Below are 15,495 nucleotides of genomic sequence, written 5' to 3'. Positions count from 1 at the left end.
GAAGACATGAAACCGGCCCCCGCTCACGTCATTCGGCGTGGAGGGTCAATTCGGTTCCTGGGGCTCACCGAACCGCTCCCAATGGGTTAGAGAGCCTTTTTCATTTGGCTGCGAAATGGCCGCAATACCCGAAGAAATAGCTCTTCCGCAACTGCATTGCCGCCAAACGAAAGCGACCCGGAATTGGAAGCAATGGTGCCATTTGGAGGTGTGCTGGTATGGCGGTTAAATGAGCACAACCGTTGGACGAGAGTCATTTGAGGCATCTGTGACCGAGGGGAAAAGGTGGCTCCAATGCCGACAGGCTTCCTTTTGCTCTTTGCAGGCTAGATCTACTGTGCTGATGTTTTCTTTTATTTTTTTCACGAGATGTTCATTTGAATGTATATTCTAGTAGCATTGAAGAAGGTAGAGAGCTAATTGCATTCTACGGGGGCGTTGTTGATTTGCTCAATGTGGTTTGAGACATTAGAGACCGAGAGACTTCTGAGAGGCCTGGGACACTCTGTCACTACACATTACACGTTTGACCCCTGAATCTGTGTGTGTCAAAATTAGAATTACGGCAATGCCCCTCGCATCATGGAATTTTTGAGTTTTTGCGAGATCACCCTACAACCTGAAATTTTTTGTTTACCCTTCCTCTCTAGTTAGCGCTCACTCCACACACTGGATCGTAGGATCCTCCACCTTTCGCGATGCCATCGGCTCTTTTGACCCGAGATGAACCCATGCCATGTGCGGCATTTTCTTCACTATAGCCAAAGCGCTTCCGAAGCACCAGCTCCCGTGCAAAGAGTATGAGGCTGACGAGATCAAGCTGCTCATGGAGGAGCGTCTAAGTGCTCAGGCAACGCTTACTTCTGGAGACTTGGTGAAGGTGAAAAACGCCGACCGAATAAGACACTTGCTAGCTGAACTTAGTCAGCTTAGCGTGAAGAACCACCGGATACGAAGAGAGCTCATTCAAAATGAGATCGAGGAGCTTTCTTCTGTTTCAGGCTTACCAGGGCGTCCTGGTTCATCTGAATCAGCTGGGCCCTCATTGGACACTACCCTTATAGATATCATGGCAAGAGGACCAGACTACGCTCGTCTGGTCGAATATTCAGGGGACAATTGGTCGCTTTGGGCTCTCGGATCGGTGCTTTCGCTTCGACAGCCGTTTTCAAAGCAGCCATTCATGGATGAACGGTACATATTTCAGTTCAATGGTGAACTCTATAATGACGATTGTTTAGATGGGAACGATGGAGAGTACGCCGTGGAACGTATACGCAAGGCAATTGAAGCCGCTGAAGACATGGAGGAGGCTCTTGTTGACCTCTTGGGAAAGTTCGATGGTGAATTTGCTTTTGTCCTAGTTGACAAGCACAAGGGTAGGGCATTTTTTGGGAAAGACCATATTGGTAAACGCTCGCTTCTTTATTCCCTGGATGAGGGATTAACGGTGGCTTCTTTACTAGGTCATAAGTCTACGGAAATGCTACATGAATGTAAGCCTGGCCTTCTTTACAGCTACGATATCAATAGCGAGAGCATTTTCCAAAGGCCTTACAAGAATGCTTTGCATTTGTCTCCCAAAACTGGCTCCTCATTTTGTTCCGGATACAAGTTTACGGAGCAACTTGTCCAGCAGCTACATGTGCATTTACGGAAAGCTTGTGCCGTCAGGCAACAAACTGTACGTCCGCTACATCCTCATAAAGCAACAGTAGCTATTCTTTTCAGCGGTGGCCTTGACTGTACTGTGCTAGCGGCGCTTATAGGAGAGAATTACACAGGTCAGGATGCCGCTGTGACAATTGATCTTCTCACGGTCGGCTTTGATAATCCACGAACAGGAACGTCAGCGCTGGAGTCACCCGATCGACAGCTTTCCGAGAGATCGTGGTACGAGCTTTCCAAAAAATTCTATAGTACGAACGTTGCATTTAGATTGGTCCAGGTGGATGTGCACTATGCTGATTGGCTTGCTCACCGTGGGAGAGTCTTGAGCTTGATACATCCCACTTCAACTGAAATGGACCTTTCCATCGCCATTGCATTTTATTTTGCCAGCAAGCCCGAAAAGACGACAGGCTGGAAAATGTCTGCTAATTTCAAAGACGCTACGACGTGGTCAGACTTTCAAGCCTCCAAAGCGAACTATGTAGAGCAGGAGGAAGATTACACTTCCGCAACAGAAGTTCTCTTCTCTGGCTTGGGTGCTGATGAACTCTATGGTGGCTACTCGCGGCATGAGAGCATCTTCGACACATTAGAGGAGGATTCTGATGAAGGCATTATACACGGTATGTATGATGAGCTTTCTAAGTCTCTTCTTCACGACATTACGATAATTTACGAGAGGAACCTCGGCAGAGATGATAGAGCCATTTCCAGCTGGGGCAAGGAGCTACGCTATCCCTACTTGGATAACGACGTTGTGGAATTTTCGACGAATTGTATTGATCCACATTACAAAGTGAAGTTCGACTGGACTACTGTGAAGACCAAAAAAGGAGAGAAGCGGACAAAGCTTTACTCACGAAAGTACATATTACGTGAGCTTGCTAGGTGTCTTGGATTGGACAAGGCAGCCGACGAGGTCAAGAGGGCTATCCAGTTTGGTGCTAAGTCAGCCAAGCTAGAAGTGGGAAACAGCAAGACAAAAGGAACTGAAACAGTGTCTTTTTAATAAATAGTGTTATAAAAATAGAATAGATCTAAGCGGCTGGCTGTGCCAGCTGAGCCTGGTGTGCTTCTTTCGCCTGATTGTGAAGCTCCTCCACCCACTTGGGCTCTATCATGAGAACCTCTGCCTCCGTCAACAAATTCTCCTTTCTCTCCACAAACTCTGGTACACTACCCTCAAAGTCCTCATCAAGATCAACCTTGTAGACTTGGCCCTTGGTTATGCACTTGCGGCCTTTTTTGTTCACAAGGGTACATTTGATCATGACATAACTATTGGCGAAACAGGGCTTCAAGTACTTGACGTTCAAGTTGGCCGTGACGCCCTTCTTTGAATGGAAGTTCTGGAAGGCGACGCGGCACGTCAATTCGTCCAACAACGTAGCCAAGAGCCCCCCGTGTACGATCTTCGGGTGTCCGGTGATCTTCAGCCCCAAGTGGAAAAACGTATAGCCACAATTGTTCTCTCCCTCCTGAAGCTCTTCAATATCTTCAAAGGAGGTCAAAAACTTATCATCAATAGTATAGAACGATGCAGAGCGGAGCCCGACCTTTTCTGGGCCTATAAGTGTTTCACCAGTCAAGGTGGGCCAAATGGATTCGTCGATTTCACCACACTTGGGGTTCAACTGAGCGTGATTCTCGCTGAGCGACTCGTAGTACTGGTAAATTTTGTGACTATACAAAACCTGGGCGTACTTTTCGTCTGCCACAAGACCCAGGCTTCTTTTGGGGTGGCTTTTTCTGATTTCGCCTTGAGTCATTGGTGATGAGCACTAGGAGATAAAGAAATATCGCGACCCCACAATGGCTGCGAAATTACCGAGGATTATATATGTAGGCGCACAGATACGAACAAACATCGGTGTTTAATTTAGTTGGCGAGCAAAAGCCAGTGTGACTGATGTAGCTCAAGTGATGCTCTGCACTTGGTTTTATTAAGAGTTTACCTTTTTTTGTTCTTGGGATTCAACAATCGAGTCCTCATCTACATTACGTATAATGGCTGCGAAATTGCGGGTAATCCATAGATTTGATCAACTCTGTATTTGCCGGGGGAAGATGTCTCAGCAAAGACCAATTATACCACACTAGCTAATATGTTGTAAAGGAAGAGACTGCAAGTTGCGATCACCCAAACATCAAAAGAAAAAAAAAAAAAAAAACCATGACTACCATTTGACTGACTATTTCGTCATACTCCTTGCTACATCACCCATACCTATCCTCGATATCTTACGTTCACCTGTACTCACCTGTCGTTGCCTCTTCTTTACTTCTTATCTATCGCAGAGGCAAACACTTTTCTGAACACCTCTCTGCCACCAGACTCGATGATCAGCCCGTGACACATCACCACCTTTTCGAAATCCCACCCGTAGATCTTCTGAAGACCCTCGGCTGCTGCACCGCTATTGACCGCTTTGTTCATGAAGAACCGGCCGAATTTGCTGTCTGGGTGCATGAAGCGAGCCAAGTACGAAAACCCAGAGAAAGGGTTGCCACCTTCGTGGCCACAGTGCTTTGAGAACTGCTCGTTACCGTCGCCTTGTTTCAAGTTGAACAACAAGTCTGCCTGGAACAACGCCCTCAGCTGCTTGTCATACATCACAAGCTCCAGGTTGGCGTGGGATGGGAGGTACACAAACTCAAAGTTGTCCAAGATCACGGGATCGCTGATACCAATCTCCTTTAGCTTTTGGGCATCGATCAACTGGTTCTTGTACTTCAGCGTCACAACATAGTCGATTGGAACGGATTTGCCCAAATCCACTCCTTCCATGGCGATGATCTTCAACTGCGGGAATTGCTCCTTGAACGACTTTGCAGCCATCGTGTGCTCTCGGTCCGGGATCACCACGTACTTTACGTTGGGCTCCTTGGCTCCAGACGACATCTTAAGAGCTTCCTTGACACCTTCACTGTAGGGCAACGCCGACCACACGACAATGGTGTCGTTGTAGTTGAAAAGGGCCATTCTAGCACCAAAGTTGATTCTGTCGAACCGCTTGAACCCGCTTGAGCTGACAACAACGTTGTCGGTGAGTTTTCTCGAGAACACCTTCAATGGATCGGGATACCCCATCTTTGGCAATTGTAGAGAACAGATCTGGTACAAGCGAAGCCAGGGCGTATTTATTTGCTTTATTCCTGCAGACCTCAGACGATGCTGCTTTAGTTGCTGTACTGCTGATGAGGCGACAATGTGGTAGAGCCCACGCTAATCAGATCCTTACGTGATCATTGCTAGGACTTTGTGATTCAAGGCGGAATATTCGCGGGAAGTTCACGTTTGCCAGTGGTGATGTCGTTCCACCAAGCTGGGTCTCAGCCGTGCAAAGGCGCTAGGGTAAGTGTCAGAAATCTGAAAATATCTCGAGAATGTCAGCAACATACATGCCTTTTAATATTTATTTTACCACTTCTGCAACTTTCGATATAGAGCTCGGTCTTCCAAAGAAGCTTAGAGTGAGTATGGGTATTTTGCAGCCATTTCAGCCAGGCTCGCAGCACTTAATAATCAGGGTGCATATCGAGATGAGTAACCCACACAACCACACCAATCTTGATAACGGCTTCTCGGAATCAAACGTTCCGACTAGGACATTGCGTAGAAGAGAAGCGAGGTTCCAGGGTGAACGCAAAATCCAACACCTTCTACCTACCTAACTTCACGAAACCCATTGCGCAAGATTTAGACACTTATTCTATGAGATTTGATTTCCCAGACCAATGATAAGGACACTGATGACACTTTAAGTGCAAAGCAGTCCACGAGGGTTCATGAAACACCAGAAATTTCTCGATTCCGGCTTCATCCTGTCGCGATTGTGGCTAGTAAAGTGCTGAGCTGCCTCTAATTCTCAAGGCGGCAAGGGCACACAAGCAATTGCAACGCACCTCCCATATAAATAAATACATCATCACATAATTCATAACCTCGCTGAAATGCTCTGGCAACCTAGGCGGTGGACCCCCACACGAACTCCACACTGGCGCCTCCACATTCTGATTTCCAGAACTGCTCGTGACCCAAAAAAATATGCCAAAAGTCATCACTCTGGTGACATCGCCGAGGAGGTCCGAGGTGCGCCGAGGAGCCCCGAGCGTGTCCCTCACGGAATTGCCCCAGCATTTCCGGCCACTCCCCATTGAAAGCCAAGCCACAAGTGAGGTCCACACTACGTTAGCACTCAAGAGTCGATCGCGGTCGTTTTCTCAGGAGTTGGAAAATTGCTGATTCAGTAGAGTCAACCAATCAGTGTCCGGCTTCCTTGGCAGAGTGCGAGCTGACTAAGTTCTTAGAAGCTGCGGAAGTTCCAGGAAGAGTATTCTGGGTGCGAATCATTCTTCGCTAAGAATAAGTACCCCAATTCAAGGTGAAAGTAATTGTGCTCTCTTTAGGCTCTTCCTAAGCAAGTGTCAGTCTTCAATTTAGGCCTCTCCTTTTGCAAAATCATCTCCAACATTGTTCATGTGCGCCGCTGACAAAGCTTCGCACCCTTGAAATCGCAACCTTCCAGATCTCCAAGCTCTGAGCTCTGTCTCATCCCAACAAGTGTTTTCGCCCCAGCTTCTCTCAGCTTTAAATGTGGGTTCTGCCAACGACCAAGAAAGAGAATTTCACATGCTCAGCTTAAATCGCACAATTGATCATCCAACTTGTTCTTTATCTCTGATCTCTGAGTATCCTTATCCGGGGGGTTGCGAACGGCTTCTCAAGGTGCGGCACCCGCAGCCATCTTTTTTCACTGCGCTTGCACATCGGCCCGGAACCGACTCCACAGGCATGGGAGAAACGTTACTTTCCACTCCCTGAAACTACTTCTTCTTTTTCACGGATTCTTCATTCTCCTTTGCTGGTCTTCAGATTATTTTTGCATGAGTCTAAAAGAAAGAGCCCACGACTTCTACACTGCCACCGTGCTCCCGAATTTGGGGGTGCTGCTTCTCTTGGTGGCTCAGTTTTTCAACTCCATCATGATCGTCACTTGCAAGTTGTTGGAGACAGACCCACAGAACAAGGATAAGCCCATCCACCCGATGCAAATCTTGTTCATCCGAATGTGTATCACCTACGTGCTTTGCTTGGTTTACATGGTCACGACGAGGTCGGTGGATCATGCTCCCTGGGGGCCCCGGGACCAGAGGGTACTTTTGGTGCTCAGAGGGATCTTGGGCTTTTTTGGCGTTTACGGTTTGTACTTCTCCTTGCAGTATTTGAGTCTTTCTGACGCTGTTTCCATCACGTTCTTGATCCCCATGGTGACCCCTTTCTTTGCTTGGATCTTCTTGCACGAGCGCTACTCCATTCTAGAAGGAGTATGTGCGTTGCTCTCGTTGGCAGGCGTGGTGCTTGTGGCAAAGCCTGAATTCATATTTGGCGCTAGACTGAACTCAGGCAACGAGAACGAATCCACAGAATCTTCATCCACTGAGCTCAGACTCCTAGGCACTGGTGTCGGGCTCCTAGGCGTCTGTGGTGCCTCTGCAGTGTACATCTTGCTCAGGAAAATCGGCAAACTGGCTCATCCTCTCATCTCGGTCAGCTATTTTGCATTAACCACTTGCGTAGTGACCTTTGTCAGTACCCTTGTGCTTCCCTCGGTGTCGTTTGCTCTTCCTCGCAGCGGCTACCAGTGGTTCTTATTTGCTCTAATAGGCGTTTCGGGTTTCTTGATGCAGTTCTGTTTGACTGCTGGCTTGCAAAGGGAAAAAGCAGGCAAATCCTCTCTCATGATCTACTCTTCCATGGTGTACGCCTTGATCTGGGACTTGACAATATGGGGTCATCTTCCTGGTCTCTTGAGTATCTTGGGAACTGGGCTCATTGTGCTTAATGCGTCGATTGTGATCAAGTACAAGCCTGCCAACTCAGACCAGCCTGTCGAAGATTTGGAGGCCGAAGGCGGCAAGTACGCGGCTCCAACCGACATTGACTTAGACAATTTCATCGTCACCGACGACGAGGAAAGCTCGTAAGCGAGCGATCTCATCATTTAATTCTTTTGCAATTTTATAGATTCAATACACACTTTTCAGTCCATAACCTTGTCGGTCCAGCTGAGTTCATTACGTATGCTCTTCAACGGAAGCATTGCCTCCACCGTAGATTCTTGCAGTTCCGTGACTTCTTTTGTTTCCACAGAAAGACTTGAGATGTTGCCCATGAGCTTGCGAGAGTTGTTTAAGTTGACATCGAGGTATTCGACCTTGAGGATATCGTTGGAAGCAGGCTTCAGCGGCAACGCCCGTATCTGTCTGAGCCAGGACATCTATATAATCATTTATAGACAGCAGATGGAAGTGCTCAATGTTCTGGAGTCGATTGAAGCTGTTCTTGCTTTTGGTTGGGACGTAGTATTTTTAGTGGGAACTGTTGATCAGGAATATGGCTGCGAGGATGTTGATGCACAGGTCTGGCGATGGAACATTACACAAACACTTCGAAAAATTTGATAAATTATGACTTACAAATTTTAGGAGGTTGACAAGTCCTTCATCGTTTGGCTTTCAAATTTTTAACACTTACAGAGAGACAAGCTTCAGCGATGTAGGGTCGGGCAATTTTCTAGACAACCAACTCAGAAGGTGAAGCATGGTGCCCACTTGCAATGCAAGTCTGAGTGATGTCTTCTTATTGGATGCTCTCAATTCGTTATGATCCTTAAATTTGTCTATCTCTGAATAATGTTGCCTCCAACTTAGCCAGGAAAGAGAGCATGACACCTCAAATACGACTTTGCAACCGTTTCAAAAGAATATTCGGGTGAGGTATTGTGCTTGACCTATGAAGTTAGCATCTTGTAGGAACTCAGTTGTGGATGATTGTCCGCCTTCACACATGGTTTACAGATCGGCCACTGATAAAGTGTCTACACACTTGGTACCTGAACATCGTGGGAGATCATTGTGATACCCCCTCTTGGCACTGCCTTTTTTATATGGGAAATGTGTTCATTGTCAGAGCTGTCCCGACAACGACTCTGCGTGATGCTCTCATTGGCATAACTCATAAACATTATTGTCTTTCAAAAACAGATCCAAGTAATCAAAAAACTTCTCCACTGGCACCATATCCAACACACCGAGCTCTGTCAGTGTTTTAAGTGCCTGCCCACCGTAAAGAGCCCTTATGAAGTGATCATTTCCTCTACTCCAGAGCTCAAAGACTACCTCAGCCCCCATTCCTGGCCAACGTAGCTCTTCAATTTGTAGTGTTCCCAACAATGGGGCCACAGACCCATCATGAGCAACGTTGTGGCGGTAAATAACCTTTGATGAGTGTGCCATAGCTTCTTGCAAGTGTTGCTGAAGCTTTTGGAGAAATACACCATACCTGGCTACCAGATAGTAAGTCAGTTGTGAGGCAAGGCGGTGCTGGAAGCTGTATTCGTAATCCCCCAAGCGAAAAACTTGCTCTGCCTGCTCCTCAGAAATGCAGTTTTCTGGCTCACCAATTTTGCAAGGTAAGGGAAGACCATGACATTTCCTGTGAGCCAAGTTGTCAAAATAGTGGTCCCAAGAAACATGCCAGCCCCTGTCATCTGGATTGACCCCTGAAATTGCGTCTAGCTCGCTGAAGAGCCCTTTGGAACGTCGAAGGTGCTCTTCCCAAGGGTCTGAGGCTAAGATGTACTTTTTGACTTGGTCAGCACCAGAGCACGAATACTTGGGCTCAAGGTAATCGGAGGCTGCACGTTGGACAGAAACTTCAACGTTGTTGCCATCAAGATCTCTGAACATTCCGCTAATGAGAGCGCCAGCAACCTGTGAAGTGATGACGTTGTTTGTTGCAAAAAACTTGACTTTTTCTGAATCGTAGCTCTCAGGCAAGAAGCCAAGGTTGCTGTGATAGTTCTCATAGAGATCTTTTCCGTGCTGAAATGAGTCCTCGAGGCCGCCCTGACTAAGCTGTGGAAATTGACAAGACCCGTTGAATCCATACTGGGCTGCAAACGGGTTCTGTGGATCAACATAAAAGTTCCAGCCTACAAGAGCACTGGAGTTTTCTGATTTGACTTGCCCATAGTAAAAGTCTATTACACCATCACACAGTAGGGGAATGTCTTCCTTGGGAAACACATTGGAAGCATATGGGGTCCGTTTATGGTGACGATGGATCACCTCCACATACTCTAGCTTGTACCCATCAGGCACCTTATACTCAGATTTCCTCACATGAGGCATGTTGCAGAAATTATAAGCACCATAGTTATCATTTTCTTGTTCCAAGCTGTAGATACCACCATTGGTGCCGTGAGCTGGACTGAATACCTTATCTAGATTTGTTATGGGGCTATCGGCGGGCGGGTAGTGTTGGGGGTAGATTAGGGCCTGGGCTAGCGGAAGAACCGTAGCAATCGACAATGACAACCTCATCTGGGAGACTGACGAAGAGAAATAGTGGTAAAGAAGAGTTTGATAAATGGCAGAATTGCTACTAAGATGTATTACGCCCACGTGGGAGTGTTTTGAAGACGGTCGATATTTGTCTAAGCGCAGACACTGAATAAGAGTCAACTCGAAAAAAGACATAATATGATTATTTTTTGAAATTACACGCAGATTCTAGCGGGATGTGTTTGTGGGTGACATTTTGCAGCCAAATGCAAGTGTGCACTGAAAATGCGTGAACCACGAAATCGACATTATTATTCTTTCACTAGACCTATTAGGGTCGTTTCACCAAGATCACTAATAGTCGAAGCACTAAACTCCCTATTCTTCAGATCATGTCTCTTTTTGTTTAATTATACCTAATATGTGTTATACGCTTTGCAGTGATTATTATTAATGGTAGTACCGATGTGTGTAGTGAAAATCTCATAGGCGACACAGCATGCTGTCTCAAATCATGAAAAGCCAGAACCTGAAGTCTTTCAAAGTTTATGATAACATAGGTAGACCCAAGGATGCTCATTGTATTCTTTTTCGTGAATCTTAAACAATTGTTACCATCTTTCATCACCTACCAGTGGAGCCTCACTATAAGGTAGATACACCTTTCTTCGCACTCATCTCCTATCTCATCAACATGTCTTACAACGGCATTGGCCTCCAGACTCCAAGAGGCACCGGCACGTCGGGCTATGTGCAGAAGAACCTTGCCGATAAGAAGGTTCAAGGATATCGCAAAAAGAGAGAGAGGGAGGCGGAGGAGGCTGAGAGGAAAGCAGCTAAAGAAAGACAGGTGAAGTCCAGAAGAAGTGTTGGAGAGGATATCAGAGAGCATGAGAGGAAGAGGGAAATTGAGTTGAAGTGTGCTGAACTACGAGACAAGCTTGAGGACGAAGATGAGAAGGAGGCGGTTATAGAGAAGAAAGTGGCCGAGCTACGCTTGAAACTTACCAAGAGGGAAGAGCAGCCGAAAAAGGCTAAGGGTTCTGATGACAAGAACGAGATCAAGGGTGAAGACAATATAGTGAATGAAGTGAACGACTTGCACGAACAAGATGCCGAGGACACGAAGGGGACTAATACTTCGACAAAGAAGCCTGCCGTTCCAAAGCAACCAGAGCAGCAAGTAACGTCTTCATACAACTACAAGCCACGCTACGGCGATCGATGAGATGCGTTCATTTCAATTCATTCATTATTTGTGTTTGTCAATGCTACAGACATTTCTAGATGGCGGTCTCCTTATCAACAAGAACTGGATCCTGGTCATCATCAGCCCTTACCTTTTTACTGGGAAGAATCTCCGACAACTCACGAAGCTGCTCTTCCACTTCAGCGGTCGGATCTTCCTCTGTATCGACAGTAGCCAGCGCTTGCAACACATCGTCTAATCGCTTTGGGCTGGAGAACGCCTCTCGGGCCTCTTCAAATCCGCTGTCGTCTAGCTCATCAGTGTCTGAATTGCCAGCGACCTTAGGCGTTTCGGTATGGGGTGCCTTGCCCACGATTTCGTAGTCAGGTTCAACGTCGCTTTGAAGATCGCTTGGTTTGTCTCTGTCCAATGAGGGTTCAGTTGGCTTCTCATATGCCTTGTTGATTTGCTCGATCTTTTTTAACTCCTCCTCAGGGTCGACTGGTTGTTGCGACTCTTCTAATCTAGGTCTCGTCTCAATACCCAAATCTTCCTTTGATTCCTTTGCACTAGGCAATGTGTGAGAAGCTTCAGGTTTACTTGAATCAGGCTGCGTGTCAGGAACTTCAGGGTTCTCTGCAATAGGTTGAGATTCCACTTCATCATCGTCCTCCTCACCCCCTTCAGCACTCTTGTCGGCAACAGGTATTGCAAAGCTTATCACATCCTTCTTTCTCACTTCATCAATATCATCAGAAGCGCCATCAACCACATCTGCTGCCGATGGCTTGCTGTCGTCGATATCTTTAGCCTCGATAGGGTCACTAACTGAATCGCCAGCAACCGTAGATTTATTGAAATCAATCTCCCAAACTTCGTAGAATGCTGTTTTCAAGTCGGAAGATTCCTCTATCTTAGCATCTGTAACGGATTTAGGAAGCCTCTTTCCTCTTGGGCCCTTTGCTCTTCTAGGGGCACCCTTCAAACCAGGAGCAGGCTTGCTTTGAGACTCTTCCTTCTCAGGGCTAGCCGGCGCTAGTTTTTTCAACAACTCTGGATTGGCCATACCGGGCAAAGCGATGCCTGGCCCCATCATGTTCTGCAAATTGGCAGCAAAGCTTGTTTTGTCAGAGGACAACTTGCCTCGGGGCTCAGGAACACTTCTCTCCTGTGGTTGGGGCGCCTCTGTGGCTGGCTGGTTAAACATTTGCTGAAAAGCAGCGATCTTGGACGAGAGTTTCTTTGGCTTTGGAGGAGGAGCTTTGGGCTTGTCTTTACTAGACGGTCTGGGTGGCCTGGCCGGGATGCTCGGAGTGGCGCCGGTCTCCGTCTGCGTATCTGAGCCGGACTCAACAGTCTTGGGTTTGCCAGGGCGCAGTGGTATCACAGGCATTATTGGAGATTTATCCTTGTGGTGGATATTGTCTTCTTGTTCCTTGGGAGCTACCTCCTCAGCTTGTTCCTTACTTGTAGTATTCTCTTCAGCACCTGTAATCTCACTGGTTGACTGTTTATCGGTAAGATCTTCGGCGAATTCTACCTCAGGGGTTTTTTCTTTTGATGGTAATTGAACATCTTCCTCTTGATCATGTTTCTTCGAGGTTGCTTCTGAATCGACTGGTTTAGATTTGTGAACTTCTGCCTCACTTTTGCTTTCGATCTCAGAAGGCTCGCTTCTAGTCGTCAAATTTTCCTCTGCTATTTTTGAGTCTCTAGGAGCGCCTTCCCCATGCTCATTCTTCAAAGTACCGACATCAATCTCTTCTACTTCATCCGCTGGAGATGTTGTTTCCACCTCCACCGTCTCAGTAGGGCTAGCAGCTGCATTCTTGATGTCTACCCCAGAGATCTCTCGCAGCTCCTTGATTTTGTTGCCCACAACCTCAGCTAAGTCATCCGGAGAAGGTTCTTTGGTGATGATGTCAGAGGAAGTTACTTCCTTAGATTCCTCGGCTCCACCGTCGGTGGATCGTGTCGTTACTTCTTCCTGAGGTTCTTGATTTGCCGCATCAGCAGGATCGTTCTGAGTATTGGGTTCCTCCTCCCCAGATTCCTCAGGATGAGAGGGCACCACATCGAATTTCTCGGATTGTTGAGAAGCATTTATATCCTCCTTCTCATCTTTGCGAGGTGTCGCATCCTCATCAATTGCCTTTTCCTGAGCCAACTCAAGCATTTCATCTGCATCATGCTCTTCCTTCTTAATTGAAACCGGTTCTTCCACAACCTCAGCCTCAGTGTCAACAACCTCCTCTGCATCCTCAGCATTGTGAGGCTCCTCAACTAAATTAGCACGGGATTGCACCTCCTTGCTCTTCTTGGGCCGACTTGGAATCTGTGGGATTTCTTCGCCATGGCTCTTTGGCCTACTGGGCACGGGGGGAGTTGTTTCGCTGGAGCCCAGGCTTTTTGGCCGGCTAGGCACCACCGGTGCAGGCGAAGGTTTTGGCTGTTCGAAGTCAGCAGCCTCTTGGCTCTCTTCGCTTCCGTTACCATTCCCTTTTCCAGATTCTGACTTCTTCAGTGGCCTCGGTGGAATCACGGGAGTCGAAGCCAGAGAAGCGGTATCAGCAGAGGGTTGTTCAGTCTCCTGTGCAATTGGCGCCTGATCGGAGTCAGCAGGAGCACCTGACTTCCTCAGACCTGGCTCGGGTCTCCGTGGTATCACAGGCACAGGTGTGTCCAGCATAGCAAGTGTGATGTGTTGGTGTTTTTATGTGGGTGTTCTTAGTGCGTTAATGCTGGGGTACACTCTGTTTATGATCCTACGCTGTATCCAGGAGTCCCAAATAGAGCCACCGGCGAAAAATTAAAAGAAGACGATTAGAACACTGTAAGATGATGAAAGCATCTAGACCTGTTAGGTGTTTGAGACTGGCGACTTATCATGACAGTTTTAGGTAGTTTCTGTCAACTCCTTCTACTGCTCGTGTGTATGATATATCTAGGGCAAGAAGCCCGTACTGTCTTCAGCATATGTATAGATAAAAATGTTTCAAATGCGTTGATAGTAGAAGATTTTCGAGCATTGACACCATCAGCTTTGTTTATGCTTTCTTGAGTCTGTGCTTTAGATTGTTCAGCACATTGAATCCTCGATAGGTATATTTTGCAGCCATTTGGGAAGGTGCACTGACGATTGGCAGCAGCGTAACAAGGATTGAACAATTCATCCAGGTTTCAATGAAAGCCCTTTTTTTTTAAACTGAAACTTCCTCCACACAATTTTGGTGGGTTTTTGCAGTTGAATTGAAGTTCGGAAATTTAAAAATAGACCCTTATCAGGCATCTGAAATTCGGAAATTGAAGATGGACCCCTCTCAAGCCCACTTAAACATCGTTCGAAATAGACGGATACTTTTATTGCCAACATGATTCATGTAAGTCACGGATAGTGTTGAAAAATTAACTCGCCTTAACCTTTTCTTTTTGTATTTCGAAGAGTGTCACCTGAAGTACCTCGCCCACATATATGATATCACCTTTTCAGCAAGAATTACTCTACCGGCAGAATAAGAACATCTGCAATACTACGTCATCACCAACCACACCAATTGCAACTCAATTACTGCTACACTTTATTGCATACACCTTTATTAGCCGCACGGCCCTTATTCTATAGAGCACTACACCCGGCCGGACCTCAGGGGCTATACCCCAGGGACCCTCTCCAGAACACTCCCACTCCACATCGCTTACGAGTAGTTCAATCTGAAGATGTCGTTGAACACGTAGTACGAGTTTCCGTCTGGAATCAAGTGGAACACCTGCGAGTAACGCTGGGCGTTCTGCTCGTCGTCAATCATCAACTCACCAGTGACCATCACCAAGATGTCACCCTGAGGAGATGCTGGCTGGGCGTCCAAGGTGGAGATTCTGTGTGCGACCTTGGCGAAGGGCAAGCCGGCCAACTTTTCCACGATGTCCTTGGTGCCTTGAACCTGGGAGGTCTCGAAGGTCAACATCGACTGCTCTCTGTAGAGGTTACCCAATTGGGATCTGTCACTGTCGAACTTTTCGTAGTAGAACTTGCAGAACTCGGTAGCAACGGTGTTGAAGTCTACTCGGCTGTTAGTATACCTATGATAAGAAGTTGGTGTAGGTCGGTCAGTTCTTCATAGAGATAACCGATTGTTCCACGAAAAATAAGCTCTGATCGAGCTGATTTAACGAAGTTCTGTAGGCTACAATCAGCCTGCCTTACTCTTACATACCAGACATGTTTATTGTAATGGAATGATGGAGATGGCATTTTTTTCCTTCTCTCATGAAGGTGTGTGGGCATT

The 15,495-nt window shown here is 46.9% G+C and overlaps 8 protein-coding genes across 8 annotated transcripts; 3 read left to right on the top strand and 5 right to left on the bottom strand. All coding sequences in view use genetic code 12, as the record gives it.

Moving 5' to 3' along the window:
* Positions 1-736: 736 nt before the first annotated feature.
* CJI96_0002461 (putative asparagine synthase) lies at positions 737-2,680 on the top strand (the record flags this gene model as incomplete). Its single annotated transcript, XM_029035980.2, has 1 exon — positions 737-2,680. The coding sequence occupies one exon, from the start codon at positions 737-739 to the stop codon at positions 2,678-2,680; it is 1,944 nt and encodes a 647-aa protein (XP_028891222.2).
* A 28-nt stretch (positions 2,681-2,708) lies between these two features.
* Positions 2,709-3,440, bottom strand: CJI96_0002460 (PaaI family thioesterase; the record flags this gene model as incomplete). Its single annotated transcript, XM_029035979.2, has 1 exon — positions 2,709-3,440. The coding sequence occupies one exon, from the start codon at positions 3,438-3,440 to the stop codon at positions 2,709-2,711; it is 732 nt and encodes a 243-aa protein (XP_028891221.2).
* A 509-nt stretch (positions 3,441-3,949) lies between these two features.
* Positions 3,950-4,762, bottom strand: CJI96_0002459 (MBL fold metallo-hydrolase; the record flags this gene model as incomplete). The annotated part of the gene is made up of 1 exon (XM_029035978.2): positions 3,950-4,762. The coding sequence occupies one exon, from the start codon at positions 4,760-4,762 to the stop codon at positions 3,950-3,952; it is 813 nt and encodes a 270-aa protein (XP_028891220.1).
* Positions 4,763-6,558: 1,796 nt separating this feature from the next.
* CJI96_0002458 (uncharacterized protein) lies at positions 6,559-7,659 on the top strand (the record flags this gene model as incomplete). The annotated part of the gene is made up of 1 exon (XM_029035977.2): positions 6,559-7,659. One exon carries the CDS (start codon positions 6,559-6,561, stop codon positions 7,657-7,659), a length of 1,101 nt encoding a protein of 366 aa, XP_028891219.1.
* A 1,017-nt stretch (positions 7,660-8,676) lies between these two features.
* CJI96_0002457 (uncharacterized protein) lies at positions 8,677-10,059 on the bottom strand (the record flags this gene model as incomplete). The annotated part of the gene is made up of 1 exon (XM_029035976.2): positions 8,677-10,059. The coding sequence occupies one exon, from the start codon at positions 10,057-10,059 to the stop codon at positions 8,677-8,679; it is 1,383 nt and encodes a 460-aa protein (XP_028891218.2).
* Positions 10,060-10,714: 655 nt separating this feature from the next.
* On the top strand, positions 10,715-11,248 carry CJI96_0002456 (U2-type spliceosomal complex subunit CWC21; the record flags this gene model as incomplete). The annotated part of the gene is made up of 1 exon (XM_029035975.2): positions 10,715-11,248. One exon carries the CDS (start codon positions 10,715-10,717, stop codon positions 11,246-11,248), a length of 534 nt encoding a protein of 177 aa, XP_028891217.2.
* Positions 11,249-11,303: 55 nt separating this feature from the next.
* On the bottom strand, positions 11,304-13,898 carry CJI96_0002455 (uncharacterized protein; the record flags this gene model as incomplete). The annotated part of the gene is made up of 1 exon (XM_029035974.2): positions 11,304-13,898. The coding sequence occupies one exon, from the start codon at positions 13,896-13,898 to the stop codon at positions 11,304-11,306; it is 2,595 nt and encodes an 864-aa protein (XP_028891216.2).
* A 1,006-nt stretch (positions 13,899-14,904) lies between these two features.
* On the bottom strand, positions 14,905-15,430 carry NTF2 (Ran GTPase-binding protein NTF2; the record flags this gene model as incomplete). The annotated part of the gene is made up of 2 exons (XM_029035973.2): positions 14,905-15,269; positions 15,424-15,430. The coding sequence occupies 2 exons, from the start codon at positions 15,428-15,430 to the stop codon at positions 14,905-14,907; spliced, it is 372 nt and encodes a 123-aa protein (XP_028891215.1).
* Between the last annotated feature and the right edge of the window lie 65 nt (positions 15,431-15,495).

This window comes from Candidozyma auris, chromosome 2, assembly GCF_003013715.1.
Source record: "Candidozyma auris chromosome 2, complete sequence".
In the NCBI taxonomy this organism is placed as follows: Eukaryota; Fungi; Ascomycota; class Pichiomycetes; order Serinales; family Metschnikowiaceae; genus Candidozyma; species Candidozyma auris.
The sequence above is the reverse complement of the archived record's forward strand: the minus strand, read 5'-3'. Positions and strand labels throughout refer to the sequence as shown.